The sequence below is a fragment of the Crotalus tigris genome, unplaced genomic scaffold (genome assembly GCF_016545835.1).
Source record: "Crotalus tigris isolate CLP2741 ecotype Arizona unplaced genomic scaffold, ASM1654583v1 scf7180000018954.1357295, whole genome shotgun sequence".
NCBI lineage: Eukaryota > Metazoa > Chordata > Lepidosauria > Squamata > Viperidae > Crotalus > Crotalus tigris.
Genome location: NW_024097293.1, coordinates 1,248,779 through 1,266,432, shown reverse-complemented (window position 1 = coordinate 1,266,432; position 17,654 = coordinate 1,248,779). Strand labels below are relative to the sequence as shown.

Below are 17,654 nucleotides of genomic sequence, written 5' to 3'. Positions count from 1 at the left end.
CTATCTCCAGGCACTGCCACGTCCACTATCCAGACTTTTTTGTCTTTCTTATCGACAATTGTTAAGTCTGGGGTGTTATGTTGCAGGTGCTTGTCTGTTTGAATTCTGAAGTCCCAGAGCAGTTTAATTTTATCATTTTCTATGACTTTCTCTATTTTATGATCCCACCAGTTTTTGCTTACAGGCAAATGATATTTTTTGCAGATCTTCCAATGCACCATTGTTGCTACTTTGTCATGCCGCTGCTTGTAATCAGTCTGTGCAATCTTCTTGCAACAGCTTACCAAGTGGTCCACTGTTTCTTCAGCTTCTTTGCATAGGCGGCACTTACTGTCTGTTGCTGTCTTCTCAATTTTGACTTTGTATGCATTTGTCCTTAAGGCTTGGTCTTGTGCAGCCAGAATTAGTCCCTCGGTCTCTTTCTTCAATTTTCCTGCTCTTAGCCATTGCCAGGTTTTATTATTATTATTATTATTATTATTATTATTATTATTATTATTATTATTATTATTATTTTGACTTTATATCAGTGCTTCTTAAGCTTGGCAACTTTAAGCTCTATGAACTTTGACTACCAAAATTCTCCACACAGTAGCTACAATTTGCCAAGTTTAAGAAATATACTTTATAGAATATGGGCCCTGAGACCAGTCAGATTCCATCTTCAAATCAATCTTAAGCAACTATATCCAACAAGTCCCTTCTTGTTTTTAAACATACAGTAATAAGATACAACTGTAATCTTCTATGTAAGAATGCTAGAAATGTGCTTCTAGTTTAGTGCACATTCTTTATAATGAATAATATTCAATTTTACAAATCATGCTGCTTTACAACAACATAGGAACCTCGTATATTTATTTCTCATTTGTCCCATTAATGTTAATGCAAGCAGCCTTAGATGTATAGTTTTTTGGACAATTCATTACGGTTCATGCACTTTATTTTTAAATAGGAAAAAGTAAACCAGCAACCAGAACAAATAGAAGTAAACAAGTCAATCAAAGCTGTGTTATAAGAAAAAATATCAAAACAGATCCATTAATAGAAAATTATTTTTAAAAGACCATTATTTCATACACACATTTTTGTTGATTATTTAAAGGATTATAATATAAATTACATTTAAATTTTTAAAAAAATTAAAAACCTACAATAAAAAAAACTGAATAAGAATTTTTCTAAAAAAAATAATAAATGATAATTAAATATAAACTATTGGAAATATAATAACAAAACTATTCAGATTGTACATATACATTAGCAAATATTTTAGAATCCATATAAAATGCTAAGAGACAGCAGAGAAAAATTGTAGAAACTGAGAGCCTGTGACAAGCTGCAGAAATAAATTTACATGGGGATGGATGGTCATAAAAGAAATGGCAAAATTAATTTAATATTAGTTATAAAGATCCCTTTCAGTGACTCTTACAGCATTTCTACATTTATCAGCTTTAGTCAAGATATTCTATATTAAAAAAAGAATCCTACTGGTTACCACTTCCAAAAATGTGTCAATTTATTCTGAAGACGACTGAGGGTTTTGTGAACTTCTTTATTTCTTAATGTGTAGATAATAGGATTAGCCAAAGGAGTCAGAATTGTATAAAAGATAGAGAAAAGATTTTATTAAGATGTCTCAGAGTGGGTGTGTCGGGCAACATGTAGACAATCATAATGGTGCCATAATAAAGACAAACCACCGTGAGATGAGATGAACAGCTTGAAAAAGCTTTTTGCCTTCCAATGCTGGATTTGATTTTCATGATGGTGGTTATAATGGAAAAATAAGAAGTGAGTGTTAGAACAAATGGAGTAACAGTCAAAATAAAGGCCAAAAGAAAGATAGCAAGTTCAATACGGCTTGTTTCAGTACAGGAGAGCTTTTGTAGAGGAGTCAGTTCACAAAAGTAATGGTCAATGATATTGGGGCCACAAAATAATAGCTCATTAATCAGAAACATCATGATGCCATTAGCTAGCAGTCCATTCATCCATGCCCCAGCGATAAGCTGGAAACATAATTTCCTAGTCATAATAGAAGCATAGAGCAAAGGTTTACATATAGCCAGATAACGATCATAAGACATTGCTGCAAGGAGATACGTTTCGGTAGCTGCACAAGAGCCAAAGAAATAATATTGGGCTAGGCATTCACCCATAGTAATAATTCTGTCTCCAGTTAACAAACTGGTTAACATTTTTGGCAAGATATTTGAGGAATAGCAGGTTTCCAGGAAGGACAAATTCCCCAGGGAGAAGTACATGGGGATGTGAAGGTGTTGGTCAGCTACAACCAGCACAATAATAAGGAGGTTCCCAATTATTTTCAAAAGATAAATTATCAGGAAAAGGAAGAAAAGAAGAGGTTGAGGCTCAGAAGTGTTCCCCAATCCCAAGAGGATAAATTCTGTGACGCCAGTCTGGTTTCTTTTCTCTCCATCCAACATTTCTTCATTCTCGGAAATGTCCTGCCAAGCCTGGAATACAATGAGAAAATCATGTGGTCTAAAAAATGTTCCACTGAATAAGTCATTTTCCCCAAATCCCAACATGCTTTGAAAAAGTACACTAAATTCTAATTTGGATCAAATATTTGGTCCAGAAATCTGTACTTTCCTATCAGATTTGTTACTAATGAATATTATTATAGCAATGATAATAAAGAGCCATGGTGGTGCAGTGGTTAAAATGAAGTAGTGCAGACTAATTCTGCTTACTGCCGGCCACCAGCAGTTCAGAAGTTTGATTCTCACCGGCTGAAGGTTGACTCAGCCTTCCATTCTTCTGCAGTCAGTAAAATGAGGACCCAGATTGTTGGTGGCAATATGCTGATTCTGTAAATCCCTTAGAGAGGGCTGTAAAGCATGGTGAAGCGGTATATAAGTCTAAGTGCGACTGCTAACGATTGACATTAAAAAATTGCTTCTGCCCCAGTGTTCACCCAACTTTTTCTGAAAAGGTCAGGAAAAAAAATCAAGGGTTAGAAAAAAAATAGAAGAAATAGGCTAAAAGTGAGCTGATTGTAAATTTTTTAACACCCCTGCAATGCAAAATAATAAAAAATGAGTTTTATGTTGCATGGTTACAAACATAACATTCTTAAAATTCCATCACTTTTTGACTCTGATGCTCCTTAATTCCCATTTCTCTATTCTAAATTATAAAATTGTGTAGCAATATAAGCATCCGTGGTCAATAAGATGTGAATGTTTTTGATTTCATTGAAACAATGATGCCATCACATGTTTTAAATGAAAAGTTTCATTTGAATTCAAAAGACAGAAAAATTATCACAGAGAAATAATTTTTACCAGATGAAATAATTTGAGATTTTTAAAAGATGAAGAAAAGAAATATGTCTTCACACAGCATAGAAGATAACAATAAAACTCAAAAACAAAAAAAGGATGCTGCTCACAAATTTCTGAAATTTTAAAAGAGAGAATTGTATTAATAGATGCACATAATAATGGCTATTGATCACCTTAAAGGTAAGAACTGTCATGACCATCGATTTCACATTCTGGGAAACACAAATGGGAGGGAATTGCTGCAACCAGGTTTTGCTATCAAATTCCACAAAGGTGCCTCTTTTAAACTGGGAAGGAGAAGCAGATGAGCTTTGACCCAACCCATCATGGCATGGCATTAAATCTCTATTAAGATTTACCCTGGCAGCAAATAAAATATCCACACAGGTAGTCCTCAACTTACAGATGTTCATTTAGTGACAGTTCAATGTTACAATAGCACTGAAAAAGCCTATTATGATTATTTTTTACACTTATGGCCATTGAAGAATCCCCATGGATACATGATCAAAATTTGGACGCTTGGCAACAGGTATGCATTTGTGGTATCCCAGGGTGATGTGATCACCTTTTGCAACCTTCTGACAAGTAAAGTCAATGGGGAAGCCAGATTCACTTAAAAACCGTGTTACTAACTTAACAATTTAACAATTCATTTAGCAATTATCTTGCTTCGCAATGGAATTTTTGGGCTCAATTGTGGTCATTACTTGAGGACTACCTATAGTAAAAATGGGGCAGTAGTACACAATTTTTATGCTTTTGGTATTCCAAACTTTTAGAAAGCTAAAGAAAACAGATATAATCCTGTGAAGTTTATTTGGTCATAAATGTCTAGTCTAACTTTATCCAACTTTTTGAAATTCAGAAATAATTTGTTTTAATTTGAGAGATTTGTTTTACATAATGGATCTATGGGAAATAGTAATGGAAATCTTGGAGGGAAATATTTTAATAAGGAGCCATCTGATGTTTTACATATGATTCATTGGCTGTGAAATTATTACTATTTTCCCCTCCTTCTCTCCCTGTGTCTTTCTCTCTTTTTTATATTTGGCTGGAGATTTTACATGCAATTTTATCCTCGTATTACCCTACTATTATAACATTTAGTAGTTTCATCATACAATAACATTTTGTATTTTTAAAAAAACTTTAACCTATACAACCCTATAGTTAATTATTTTGCTCTTGGTAGATTAATAAGAAATCTAGGGTTTTTAAAAGAGATTCTACACTATCTTAGTCCTTTTATTTTATTTTATTTTCCTGTTCAAGCTAAACTTATCTGAAGGTATAGAATCTGTTTAAAAGATAGCATTCTATACTGCTGCTGCTGAAAATATTAGCAATTAAATGACTCAGCTTTATTTTATCAACATTACTACTGTATTCCAGTTACCTCATCCTTAATTTGTGGGCTTTCTTCAGATATTGTTTTTCACAAGAGCCTTGCATAAACAATTACACCATTTTAATATGAATGGAGTATTGTTTAAATACTGAAAAAATATAGAATATCATAAAAGAAAAACAAGGTGAAAAAATGAGTTAATTTTGAAGTACAGCCTCAGTTTGTGTAGGGAGCTATTTGCCCAACAATAGTTGGATTTAACATGTTATGGAATGATGAACTAATTTTACTCAAATCACATTGATGATCCATAATCACTATACTGATTGAATTCAGATGCCACAGTTACCCATATTATGTTAGGAGCCTAGCCTATATTTTAATGAACTAATTATCAAATTCACCTCATGTATAACTTACTTGTTAACATATTATTCTCTGATTCTTAGATGTCGAAGCAATCAACATAGCTGTTTCTTCATGTTCTTCCAAAAAATAACTACACTTTGTATACCTTCTCCACAATAAATACTCTCTATAAGCTCTTAAAATAAGAGCTGTTGATGTAACCCATCTCTTAACCCCAAAGGAAATGCCAACATTGCATAATTTCCCATATGAATATTTATCTTATTTAGTCATATTAGCTTTTAAGTCTACTTGATTGATTAGTGGTTTTTTTTTCAAGAAGTGTATTTTGTAAGTTTTGGGGTACAAACATCCCCAGCTGATAACTGGTGATTTGTACTATCTACTGATATAATTGCAATTTCAATATATTGCTATGCTATATGATATGTTTAGCATTGACAGTCTGCTTCTATGTTGCCTTGAAATTTCTTCCAGACAAATGAATAGGATCCCCACTGAAAGCACATTAGAACTCTTCTTCAACAAGATTTTTAAGGTGCTGTTAGTGGGGATCCTATATGAAAAGATTGCACATTTGATTCTTGCTGATGAAACTTTGCTTACCCCTTCCAGCACAACAGCAATTCTGCTTCCCACTCTACAACAGCCCCTGCAATTTTCTGATAGCCAATAAAGACAGCATCAAGTTCCCAATAGCACTGCTTCATACAGGTAGTCCTTGAGATACGACTGTAATGGAACCTGTCCGTTACAGTCACATGTTGTGGCAATCATTAGATGAAACATTCACATAATGACCCTGACATCCCTGCTCTCCCCAATGAAATGTAAAATCAATGTGTGAATCATTAAATGGAGCCTGGGTTGCCTCATGGGTGGAAGAAGCCATTGGAGGCCCAATATAGGCCCACATGCCCTGCCCATCCTGATAGCCAAACCTGGTCCTAGGTTCTGCCTCAACATACTTTTTAATAAGTAACTGAATCAGAACATTATTTAAAAGCAATTTATATAAGTAGTCTGATAATGTGATTGTTAGCAATGCATTTAAAAGCAAATTTAAAATAAAAAAAATCCGAAATTAGTTAGCCAGTGCAAGAGTACTACAAAATCCATGTTGGAAGTCCATCCTATGTAGCTCTCAGTCCAAGGCCCCCCCAACCCATGAGATGCCCCATACTCCAATTCCCCTCCTTGGGTGCCAAGAGTGTCACACAGAAAAGGGGGGCAACCTATTCTCCAAAGCATCAGAGAGCAGGAGAAGAAGGAATGGATGGAAATACATTAAGGAGAGATCCAACCTGGAATGAAGGAGGAATATTTTGACCATGAGAAAAATCAATCAATGGAACAGCTTGCCTTCTGGAGCTGTAGGTGCTCTATCACTGGAGGTCTTCTAGAAAAGATTGGATATCCATTTGTCCTGGATGCAATAAGGTCCCCTGTCATAGGCAGGGATGGACTAGAAGACCTCCAAAGCACCTTCCAGCCCTGTGATTCTATCATTCTAAGAGGTTAGTATTACAAAATCAGCTCTACACATTGCCTTCCAAGTCTGGAAACTGTCAAAAACCCGTCAAAACCTGAAAACATTAACACAGGCAGAAGAACAGTAATAATAGTAATAGTAGTAAAGTTGGAAGGAACCTTGGAGGTCATCTAGTCCAACCCCCTGCTCAGGCAGGAAACCCTACACCATTTCGGACAAATGGCTGTCCAGTCTCTTCTTAAAAACTTCCAGTGTTGGAGCATTTAGTGCTTCTGGAGGCAGGCTGTTCCACTGATTAATTGTTCTCACTGTCAGGAAGTTTCTCCTTAGTTCTAGGTTGCTTCTCTCCTTGATTATTTTCCACCCGTTGCTTCTTGTCCTGCCTTCAGGAGATTGGTCTTTCCCCTTCCTCTTGCAATTCTTGCTATCAAAGCCAAGATAGCTAAGCACATTTGACATTTATAGTATTATAAGGGGAAAAAATATAGTTGGATAGACAATGGAATTGTGATTTCAGTGGTACTGTGTTGCCATCAAGGTTAATAGCTATTGACAGAGCAATGCTCCATGAAATTATCTAATCACTTTTCAAAATGATGGCCATTATCTCGTTTTATGACAGACAATTCCATTCTTCAACTATGTACAGTATTTTATTAAATAAAATTAATTCCAGCACAGATCTCCTCATTTTTTTTCCTTCTTTGACTCAACAGACTTGTCTGAGACATCTGAGACCTTTCAGGGTCCCTTGTTCTAGCTTATAATCCTTCATATTCAAAACTACAGTTCCTCTGAGGTATATGGGGGTGTATACCTAGTATCTATCCAAAACTAGCTATAATAATACCTAGCATCTATTATACTAGCTTATGACATAATATAACAAATCATAAATCATTTCCTGTGCTGTCATTTGACTGTGGTATATAGCCTCACACAACAGGGGCTATCTCTGAGTGTATGCCCCACTTTTCAAGTGAAGGCATCATATTTGGAGCTTCATCCTTGTTGAAGGTGCTAGGATCCTGGTAAGGAAACAATTCTGAAAGAATGACCCTATGGGTTACTGGTTGCTTCCTAGATGATTAAAATTAAATTTAACAACAACAGAACTCCAAGTATATCCTTTTTTGCTCAGATTGTTTTCTCCTATACCATTGACCCTTTGCCTTCTGGGTCGGGAGAAGGGAGGGCAGTAGGAATGTCACTTCTAGATAAAGCACTCTGATGTCATCACCCACCCTGTGTTCTGCTTCTATAGGCCATAGAAGCGTTCATGGAAATGAAGGTAACAGAGACTGGCATTCTGTTTTGAAGTTCACCAGAATCATATTGCATTTTTGCTTTCAGTATTTATTTTTGACATTCAGATCAGGTGGCAGACACCTTAGTGAATGTCTGTAACACTCTAGTTGCCAGATATGTTGGCAGGATGAATGTAGAATACAATGAAGACCTCTGTTCTGATTAAATTTTAGCGGGAAAAGCTGGGAATATCAATAACAATATTAATAGAGCTTTTTTATATGAAGCTTCTCATATTTGTAAATTTTATTAATTCAGTTATGATCTCATATAACCTCACAAACAAGGTACTATCTAAACTCTGAAAAAGTAATTTGTTTTGCTACTTTTACAGTTTGGCATTTGGGAACAAAGTGAGAACATTTCCCACACATTGCATCCAAAATCTTATTTCCTAGAAATTGTTTTGAATTGTTTGTGCCTATTGTAGTATGAAAGAGAAAAAAAGTATATGGATTGAAAGAATCTTCACGGGGAACATTTATGGCCAAGTATATGCATTACTATAGATAGATCAAGGGATCCATGGTTTTATCGCTTATTTAGTAGGATTTAAAACAACTTTAGGATTATTATTTATTGCTTTCATATGTTCATGTTTTTGTCTTGTTTTTACTGATTGTAAGACACCTAGAGTTGCCTGTAGGTGAGATGAGTAGTATATAAGTTAAACAAACAAACAAACGAATAATGAAGTTGAATTCTGTATGGTTCAGATACACTTTTGATGTAATGGAAAATGTAGATTGTTGCTTCTAAAGACAATGTAATTAGTGAAAATTAAATGGGAAATAAGAAGGTCTCCCACATGGTGAATTTGGCTCACCCATCTTTCATGAAAAGAATAAAAAAAATTCTCCTGTCACTTAGAGGATATTGAAAAGCTTAGGATTTCTGAAATTGTATCAATTGGAAAACAAATATCCCAGTATCTCCCACTTCTACTCTGCTCATTACTACTTGACAGATTTCTTCTTTCCAACATTCTCTTTTTTCTCTGAGATTCCATTTTTCTCTAAATCTATTAAGCATGATAATATAATAGAATAGGAAAAAGAACAGAAATCTAAATAATATTTTTTTTCAGTGCATTCCTAACTAGCTTCATAGACTGCTCTAAGTTTCTTTAATCGCTCATGCAATTAAACATTCTCTCTCAGCATCTCATATAATCACTCCTCCCTTTGCCTCCCCTAGGTTTCATTCTCACCACTCTTTTCCAGAAGAGAGGTTATTTTTATTGTGACATTGCTTGCTATTAATAGTGATCTTTCCATCTCTAACTTGGAGAGGCTTGCACACTTTTTTCCCTACCAAACAGATCCCTGTTTGAATGAAATTTATTACTTTTGGTTTTCTTTTATACTCAAGTTTTTAATAGTTTGTTAATTTTAGTATCAAATACAGTCCTCTATTTGCTCTATCTACAGATATGAAGTCAGGAAAGCAAACACTCAGAATGAACAAAGACTTGCAACAGAAGTTATATCCCTTATTAAAAAAAGTTTCTTTCAATATATAAGTAACAAAAAAAAAGACAAGGAAACAGTCGATCCACTAAAGGGAGAAGATGGCAAGGAAGTAAAAGGAAATAGAGAGAAAGAGAGTTATTTAACTCATTCCTTGCATCAGTCTTCACACAAAGAAACTATAGACCAAACTACCAAAAAAATAACTGTAAAAACCGGATTAGAAATAAAAATTAAAATGAGCAAGAAATGGTAAGAGAATACTTGACTGACCTTGATCAATATAAATCACTGGGATCTGATGGATTACATCCCAGAGTTCTGAAGGAGCTGGCAGATGTTATCTCAGAAACTTTGTATCATATCTTTAAAAAATCCTGGAGCAGTGGGGAACTACCAGAGGATTGGAAAAGTGATGATGTGGTTCCCATTTTCAAAAAAAGGGGGGAAAACAGATCCAGGAAACTACAGACCAGTCAGCCTGACATCAATAACTGGGAAGATACTGGAAAAAATAGATCTGTGAACATCTAGAAACAAAGAAAGTTATAACTAGTAGCCAGCATGGATTTGTTAAAATCAGATTATATCAAACCAATCTTATGTCATTCTTTGACAAAATGACTAAATTATTAGACCAGCAAAGTGCTGTGGACATAGTATATTTAGACTTCAACAAGGTATTTGATCACAAACTACTCCTTGGTAAGCTAGAAAAAGGTGGAATAGAAAACATCCCCATCATATGGATTTGTAACTGGATGACAAACTGTACTCAATGAGCAGTCCTTGATGGTACTCCATCTACATGGAGGGAAGTAACAGTGAGGTACTACAGTACCATTCAATATTTTTATAAATTACTTAGATGAGGGAATAGAAGGGGATCTCGTCAAATTTGCAGATGACACTAAGTTGGCAGTAATAGCCAACACCCCAGAAGACAAGTTCAGAATCCAAAAAGATCTTGATAGACTTGAACAATGAGCTCTATCTAACAAAATGATATTTAATGTGAAGAAAAGCAAGGTTTTACACTCAGGCAGATAAAACCAAAGGTATAAGTACAGATTAGATGAAACCTGGCTCAACAACAGTAACTGTGAAAGGGACCTTGGAGTCCTAGTGGATGATCACTTAAACATGAATTAGCAATGTACCGCAGTAGCCAAAAAAGCTAAACAGAGGCATAAAATCAAAATCATGTGAAGTATTAGTACTGCTTTATAAAGCCTTAATAAGGTCACATCTGAAATATTGCATCCAGTTTTGGTCACCACATTACAAAAAAGATGTTGAGACTTTGGAAAAACTACAAAGAAGAGCAAGTAAGATAATTAAAGGCCTGAAGACTAAAACATATGAAGAATGATTGCAGGATTTGGAAATGGCCAGTCTAGAGAAAAGAAGGACTGGGGGGGGGGGCATGATAGCAGTATTCCAATATTTGACAGGCTGCCACAAGGAGGAGGAGGTCAATTTATTTTCCAAAGCATCAGAAGGCAAGACAAAAAACAACGGATGGAAACTAATCAAGGAAATAAGCCACCTGGAATTAAGGAAAAACCTCCTAATACTGAGGACAATTACCCAGTGGAACAGCTTCCCTTCACACATTCTGGGTGCTCATCACTCAAGGTTTTTAAGAAGAGACTGGACAGCCACATGTCTTAAATGATATAGGGACTCTTGCTTGAGCAGGGGGATGGACTGGAAGACCTCCAAGGTCCCTTCCAGCTCTATTCTGATTGATTGATTGATTGATTGATTGGCCTTCACAAAACAGAATTTAAGATGGATACATAAGATTCTGCAGTCAAGAATAAAAATTGTTTGGTGTGTATAATTGGAGATAAACTCTGATAAACACAATTCATCCAGGAAATGTTTAGTTTCTGAAAGTTCTGACATGCTGAAAAGAGAATCAAATATTCTTGATCACTCAAGAGGGAGAATTTAGTTGATTAAGAGGAGTTAGCAGAAACATTGACGGAAAGTGACCATGATATCTTGCATTTTTTCATATTAAAAAACCATTGAAACTGAGCAGTGAAATGTGGAATTATAGAACACATTTTAAGTAGTTTACAGTTACATTAAAATGTTCTATTCCTATATTAGTGGAATAAAGCAGTTGTGAATTAAGCTTCACAATTATCTCCAAACCAAATATATATGAACTTTACACCTGATTTTTATTCTCAGAATAGATATGAGAGATAAGGGAAAAACACAAGAAAAATGGTATAACATGTTCTAGTTGAGAATATTTTGAATATTTAGAATATTTTCAAAAGCTCACTGAACCATTTTTATACATATACAACATCCAAATACATAATTGTATGAAAACATTTTGAAAAACACAATAACTATTAGGAAAAATTAGTTTGCATAGAACTTTATACTTCCTAGAATCCATAATAAAAATATGCTAAAAGGAATCATCATACAAATTCATGCAGTGAAAAGAAAGAATTGCAAGAAAAAGATGGAAGTCAGTGTATTTCAATCCTGGTACCTATAAATATTCCCAACATGATCATGTTCAGAATCCTCCCCTTTAAATAAGAAAACATTTAAAAATCTTTTATTTAATATATTTTATTGAGATTCAACATTAATACTAGCTAATGAATTAAGCACTGACAGATAGTTTGGGATACCTTTGGCCCAAAATGATCACTTTGCTGTAAAGTTGTCTTAGGGCTTTATGAACTTCTTTGTTTCTTAAAGAGTAAATTAGGGGATTCACCAAAGGTGTCATTACTGTATAAAAAATGGAGAAGATTTTATTGAGGGGTCTCATAGTGGGAGAGTCTGGCAGCATGTAGACAATGATTAATGTGCCATAATAGAGGCAAACTACAACGAGATGAGAAGAACAAGTTGAAAAGGCTTTTTGCCTTCCAATAGTGGATTTGATTTTTATAATAGTGCCAATAATGCAGATATAAGAGATGAGAGTCAATAGAAAAGGGGCAACTGTAAAAATAACAGTCATGAAGAAGGCAATGGGTTCAATAAAATTTCTATTATTGCAGGATAATTTCTCCAGTGGGAGAAAATCACAAAAATAATGGTCTATGACATTAGAGCCACATAAGGGCGATGAATCCATGAGAGCCAACAGAATGCCATTGAATATCAAACTATTTATCCATATTCCAGGTATAAACTGGAAACAGAATTTTATATTCATAACAGAAGTATAGAGCAAAGGTCTACAAATTGCCACAAAGCGATCATAAGACATTGCAGCCAAAAGATAGGTTTCTACACCTGCACAAATCCCAAATATATGACATTGGGCAAAGCATCCATGTAGAGTTATAGTTCTGTCACCAGTCAACAAATTGGCCAACAGTTTGGGTAAGATGGTGGAGCTATAACAAGCATCCAGCAAAGACAAATTTGCCAAGAATAAATACATTGGGGTATGAAGATGGTGATTCGACACAACTAGCAGAAAGATGAGAAGGTTTCCAGTTATTGTCATCAGATAAATCACCAAGAAGAACCAGAAAAGAAGAATCTGCAGCTCCGGAAAAGTCTCTAAACCCAGAAGGATGAATTCTTGAATGGCTGTCTGGTTTCTCTTTTCTATATCTGGCATTTCCTTAATTCATGAAATGTCTCATCAGATCTAGAATATAAGTTTTTAAAAATGCATGTTTAAATCCAAAATATTGAAAACTCTCTTATTTCTCTGTCTCTGTTTAATAAATACTTATTTCAGGAATAGTGGATAACTAATGTTCTCAAGTGTTCCTCTCCTATACTGTATCTAGAAAAATAGTTGTGAGGAATATATGACTAAAAAGTAAGTATTATTAGTCAAGTTTTCACATAAGTGTGTTTTCTCCTGTTTTCTATCGTGGAAATCATGATTTCTGATGGTTATGATAAGCAAAATCCAATTTTTTTAGGGAATGATACTGAAGCATAGCCTTGTTGCAACATTCATAAAAATGTTTTCCTTTGGTTGATCCTCAATCAACTTGTTCTGCAAATCATATTATTAAAAATGCCCCTGTAGTACATATAATATATAAATCCCATAGCTATTCTAGTCAATTTCATTTGATTAAAACATGTCCATACTGCATTGTTTCTTAAGATAATTCTTAGAAATAATAGCTATATGGAGCAGATCCACTGAAAAAGAGTATTCTTACCATACACACAGTGGCCAATTGGAGTAGAGATGCTTCCCACAATAAAATGAACCACGAAGAGAGAGTTGCATCATGTACCCCAACATGTTAGAAAGCACACTTTTCATTGTGTATCAGGAAAGGACAGGTGGAGGCATTCACCCTGATAGGCCAGGGGCAAATAGAACAAATGATGTCATGTACTTTTATCCTCAAAAGCTGATCAGTGGCTCATGCTGAATCATGAGCAATCTGGTTGCTTGGGTAGCCCAAGGATCTTTATTTTCTGTCTCCACTACTACTTCCTGATCACTTTTCTTCAAGAATGACAGTAAAACTCTTAGTTGACCTATGTCAATATGGCCTTTCTATCCACTCTTTGCTTCCTCTAGAATGAGAGAATGTGAAAACCAAGAGTTTTCAATATTGCATGGAATATTCTAACTTTAGAAATGTAAGCTCTTTGCTGACTCTATTCCTGCATAAAGGAAAATAGTTTCCCTTTAGTCCTTCATTAATCACTGCAAATGTTTTTCTTTAAACAATTATATAATATTCCATTAATATTATTATATATTATTATTATGTATCCATCCATATAATTATTTTTGACTCAGTGAAAGAGAGATATCCCTTTGCAAGTATCCAAAATGTTACCTTCCCTAAAAGATAGAACTTGTCCTTTAGTTGCCAAGAATGAGCTAGGAAACCTTTATTCTGTATGCAAAATTCTTTGGAGGGATAATGCTAGGGCTTTAGTCACACATTACCAACATGTAATCATTTTTTTAAAAAATGGATTGTTGAAGATACAGGCTTAAGATACAGAAGGATCTTGACAACTTGAATGTTGGGCGCTATTTAAGAAAATGAAATTGAGTGATGAAAAAAGTAAGATTCCACATTTAGGCAACAAAAATCAAATGCACAGGGTTGGTATAGGTGGTACCTCTCTCAATAGAAATAAATGTGATAGGGATCTCAGAGGCCTACTGCACAATCACTTAAATATGAGCCAGCAGTATGCTGCAGCTGCCAAAAAAGCCAACACAGTGCTTTGTTGTTGTTGTTAATTGCGAAGTCGTGTCCGACCCATCGCGACCCCATGGACAACATTCCTCCAGGTCTTCCTGTCCTCTACCATCTTCTGGAGTCCATTTAAATTCACACCTACTGCTTCAGTGACTCCATCCAGCCATCTCATTCTCTGTCGTCCCCTTCTTCTATTGCCCTCAATCTTTCCCAGCATTAGGCTCTTCTCCAGTGAATCCTTCCTTCTCATTAGGTGGCCAAAGTACTTGAGTTTCAACTTCAGGATCTGGCCTTCTAAGGAGCAGTCGGGGTTGATCTCTTCTAGGACTGACCGGTTTGAACGCCTTGCAGTCCAAGGGACTCGCAGGAGTCTTCTCCAGCACCATAGTTCAAAGGCCTCAATTCTTTTGCGCTCAGCCTTTCTTATGGTCCAACTTTCACAGCCATACATTGCAACTGGGAAAACCATGGCCTGGACTATACGCACTTTTGTTGGCAGGGTGATGTCTCTGCTTTTTAGAATGCTGCCTAGATTTGCCATAGCTTTCCTCCCCAGGAGCAAGCGTCTTTTAATTTCTTGGCTGCAGTCCCCATCTGAGGTGATCTTTGAGCCCAGAAAAATAAAATCTGTCACTACCTCCATTTCTTCCCCATCTATTTGCCAGGAATTGAGAGGGCCGGATGCCATGATTTTGGTTTTCTTAATGTTGAGTTTCAAGCCTACTTTTGCACTCTCCTTCTTCACCCGCATCAAGAGGCTCTTTAGTTCCTCTTCACTTTCTGCCATCAGAGTGGTATCATCTGCATATCTTAACACAGTGCTAGGCTGCATTAATAAAGGGATAGAATCAAGATCACATGAAGCGTTAATACCATTTTACAATACCTTGGTAAGGCCACACTTGGAATAGTGCACCCAGTTTTGGTCACCACAATGTAAAAACATTGTAAAAACATTGTAAAAAAGATGTTGAGACTGTAGAAAGTGTACAGAGAAAAGCAACAAAGATGATTAGGGGACTGGAGGCTAAAACATACAAGGAACTGTTGGATCATAACTCACCTGGCATAGTCATAAATGTTCCAGAACTTATTGCTGCTATTTCTCCAGATTATTACTGAATCATTTGCATGCTGCACAAATTTGAACATTTCCTTCTATAAGACAGAAATATTTCTTCAAATACATTCCATAAACATTTTAAATAATTAACCATGGAAGATTTGCTTACTAATTTTCTCATTTTCTGATGTAACTAGTGAATCCCAAAGGATATCTAATATTAAGAACTTTCTCCTTAGATTGCTGTGTTGTTAAGAGATTAATAATTTGTTGATCCATTTGAATATTTCTCAGCAAATCCCAAGAGTTCATATGGTCACACTCATACACAGATTTTTTTAAAAACCATATGTGTTATTTACTAACTGGATTCTGGATATGGACTGCTTGTTCCAGAGCATCCAGAAGAGGATGAAAACCATCAAGATGAGCATCCTGACCCTTTTTGTGAGTGTCGTGACAGACATAAAAAAGGTCAGGACTTCAATTGTCTGATCCCAATAGAAATCTTGATTTTTCAAGGTCTTTTGCAACAGCTCTGGTTGCAGAATACATAAAAATATCCCATGCTGTCAGGCCTCAACTAAATTCATACAAATCATATTAAAACTATAACATTAAATAAATTAAACATTAGGGAAACAAAAACTTAGTGCCAAACCAAACTTATAATATGCAGTAATCTAATCTTCTCCCTTGATAGAAAAGCCAGCTCTTCAAAGCCTCATAGAAGGCTAAAAGATGGAGACCTGTTGAACTTCAGGGACAGTGTAGTCCTGCAAATGGATGGACCTGTTCCATAAAGGATTTTAAAAGTGATAACCAGCACCTTTAATTGAACCCAGAAAGAAAATGTAAGTCAGTGCAGCTGGCATAAGACAGAGGTCAAAGGGGTACCTACGGACCCCCCATTACTGCGCGTGTTGCTGTATTTTGAAGCTTCTGGGTATTCTTCAAGGGCAGTCCCATGTAGAACAGATTGCAATAATTCAGGCCAAGGCATGAGTGACTATGAGTCGAGCCTCTTGGGCCAGAAAAATGTGCATTGATGCACCAGACAAACCTTTTCAAAGCATGTACACCCTCAGCCATGGCTGCCACTTGCTCATTAAGCAAGGGCCATGAGTCCAGAAAGATTTCCAAATTGCACAGCAACTCAGTCCATGGAAGTAGCACCCCTTTCCAGAGTCAAAGATGAAGAATCATCTGGCCCTATGGGCCCAAAAACCTTTAGCAACTCTATCTTACTAGGGTTGAGTTGAAATTGGTTCCTCCCGATACAAATCTGGATCAGGAGCAATAGAGCATGATGACAGAAGATAGAAAACCTCTGAGGCAGATAAGAAAAATGGTAAACTGGATGTCACTGAAACCATTTTTCTAATAATCTTTGGAATTTTAATTATTGTACAGTAAAAGATATCTTCCCCCCAAAATTGAAAAACTACCTTTTATTCTAAATAAGATGAGTAAACTTCATCCCAAATGTTAACCAGCAATTTAAAGAACTTAAGAAATATAAAACAAATTACAAAAGATGAATAAAAATTTATTGTAAAAGTTCTAAACAGATTAAGGAATGAGACAAATTTAGAACATTGGGATTTTTGTTGAACTTTTTGAAAATTTTTAAAAAGTAGCATTTCTATAGGAATACAAATTTATTCCACAAGAAAGAGATTATAGGCTGAAAATTGAAAACAAAGAGGAATGAAACCTGAAACTTCAGAACGTAGAAATAGGCCAGTGGAAGGAACATAAATTTGAAGCAGGAAAAAGAAAAAAATAATCTGCCAAATGACATATAAAGATATTTCACTAAAAGCATTTTGGAAGAACCAGAAGAAAAGCTTATAACTAATTTGAAAGCAGTGATCTCTGCACCAGTAAATGTATTTTTTATATAACAAATTTTATTGGTTTTTTAGTTTTACATTTAAGTATCCAGAAAGCAGCGTGGTGACTGGGTAGTCAATGGTTTGATAATAAAATCTTTAGTACATATCTCAGGTTACATCATCAAAAATTCCTTCTCTATTTCCCTTAACATTTGCTATATCATACTTAAGCTAATAAATTTCTAATTATAACAA

The 17,654-nt window shown here is 35.3% G+C and overlaps 2 protein-coding genes across 2 annotated transcripts; both read right to left on the bottom strand.

Annotated features, from left to right (window-relative positions):
• Positions 1–1,334: 1,334 nt before the first annotated feature.
• LOC120314587 (olfactory receptor 1M1-like) lies at positions 1,335–2,453 on the bottom strand. The gene has a single exon (XM_039357845.1). The coding sequence runs from the start codon at positions 2,451–2,453 to the stop codon at positions 1,599–1,601; it is 855 nt and encodes a 284-aa protein (XP_039213779.1). The 3' UTR covers positions 1,335–1,598.
• A 9,444-nt stretch (positions 2,454–11,897) lies between these two features.
• LOC120314582 (olfactory receptor 5G3-like) lies at positions 11,898–15,687 on the bottom strand. Its single transcript, XM_039357833.1, has 2 exons — positions 15,562–15,687; positions 11,898–12,955 (listed from the first exon to the last, which is right to left on the bottom strand). The coding sequence occupies exon 2, from the start codon at positions 12,923–12,925 to the stop codon at positions 11,948–11,950; it is 978 nt and encodes a 325-aa protein (XP_039213767.1). The 5' UTR covers positions 12,926–12,955; positions 15,562–15,687; the 3' UTR covers positions 11,898–11,947.
• Between the last annotated feature and the right edge of the window lie 1,967 nt (positions 15,688–17,654).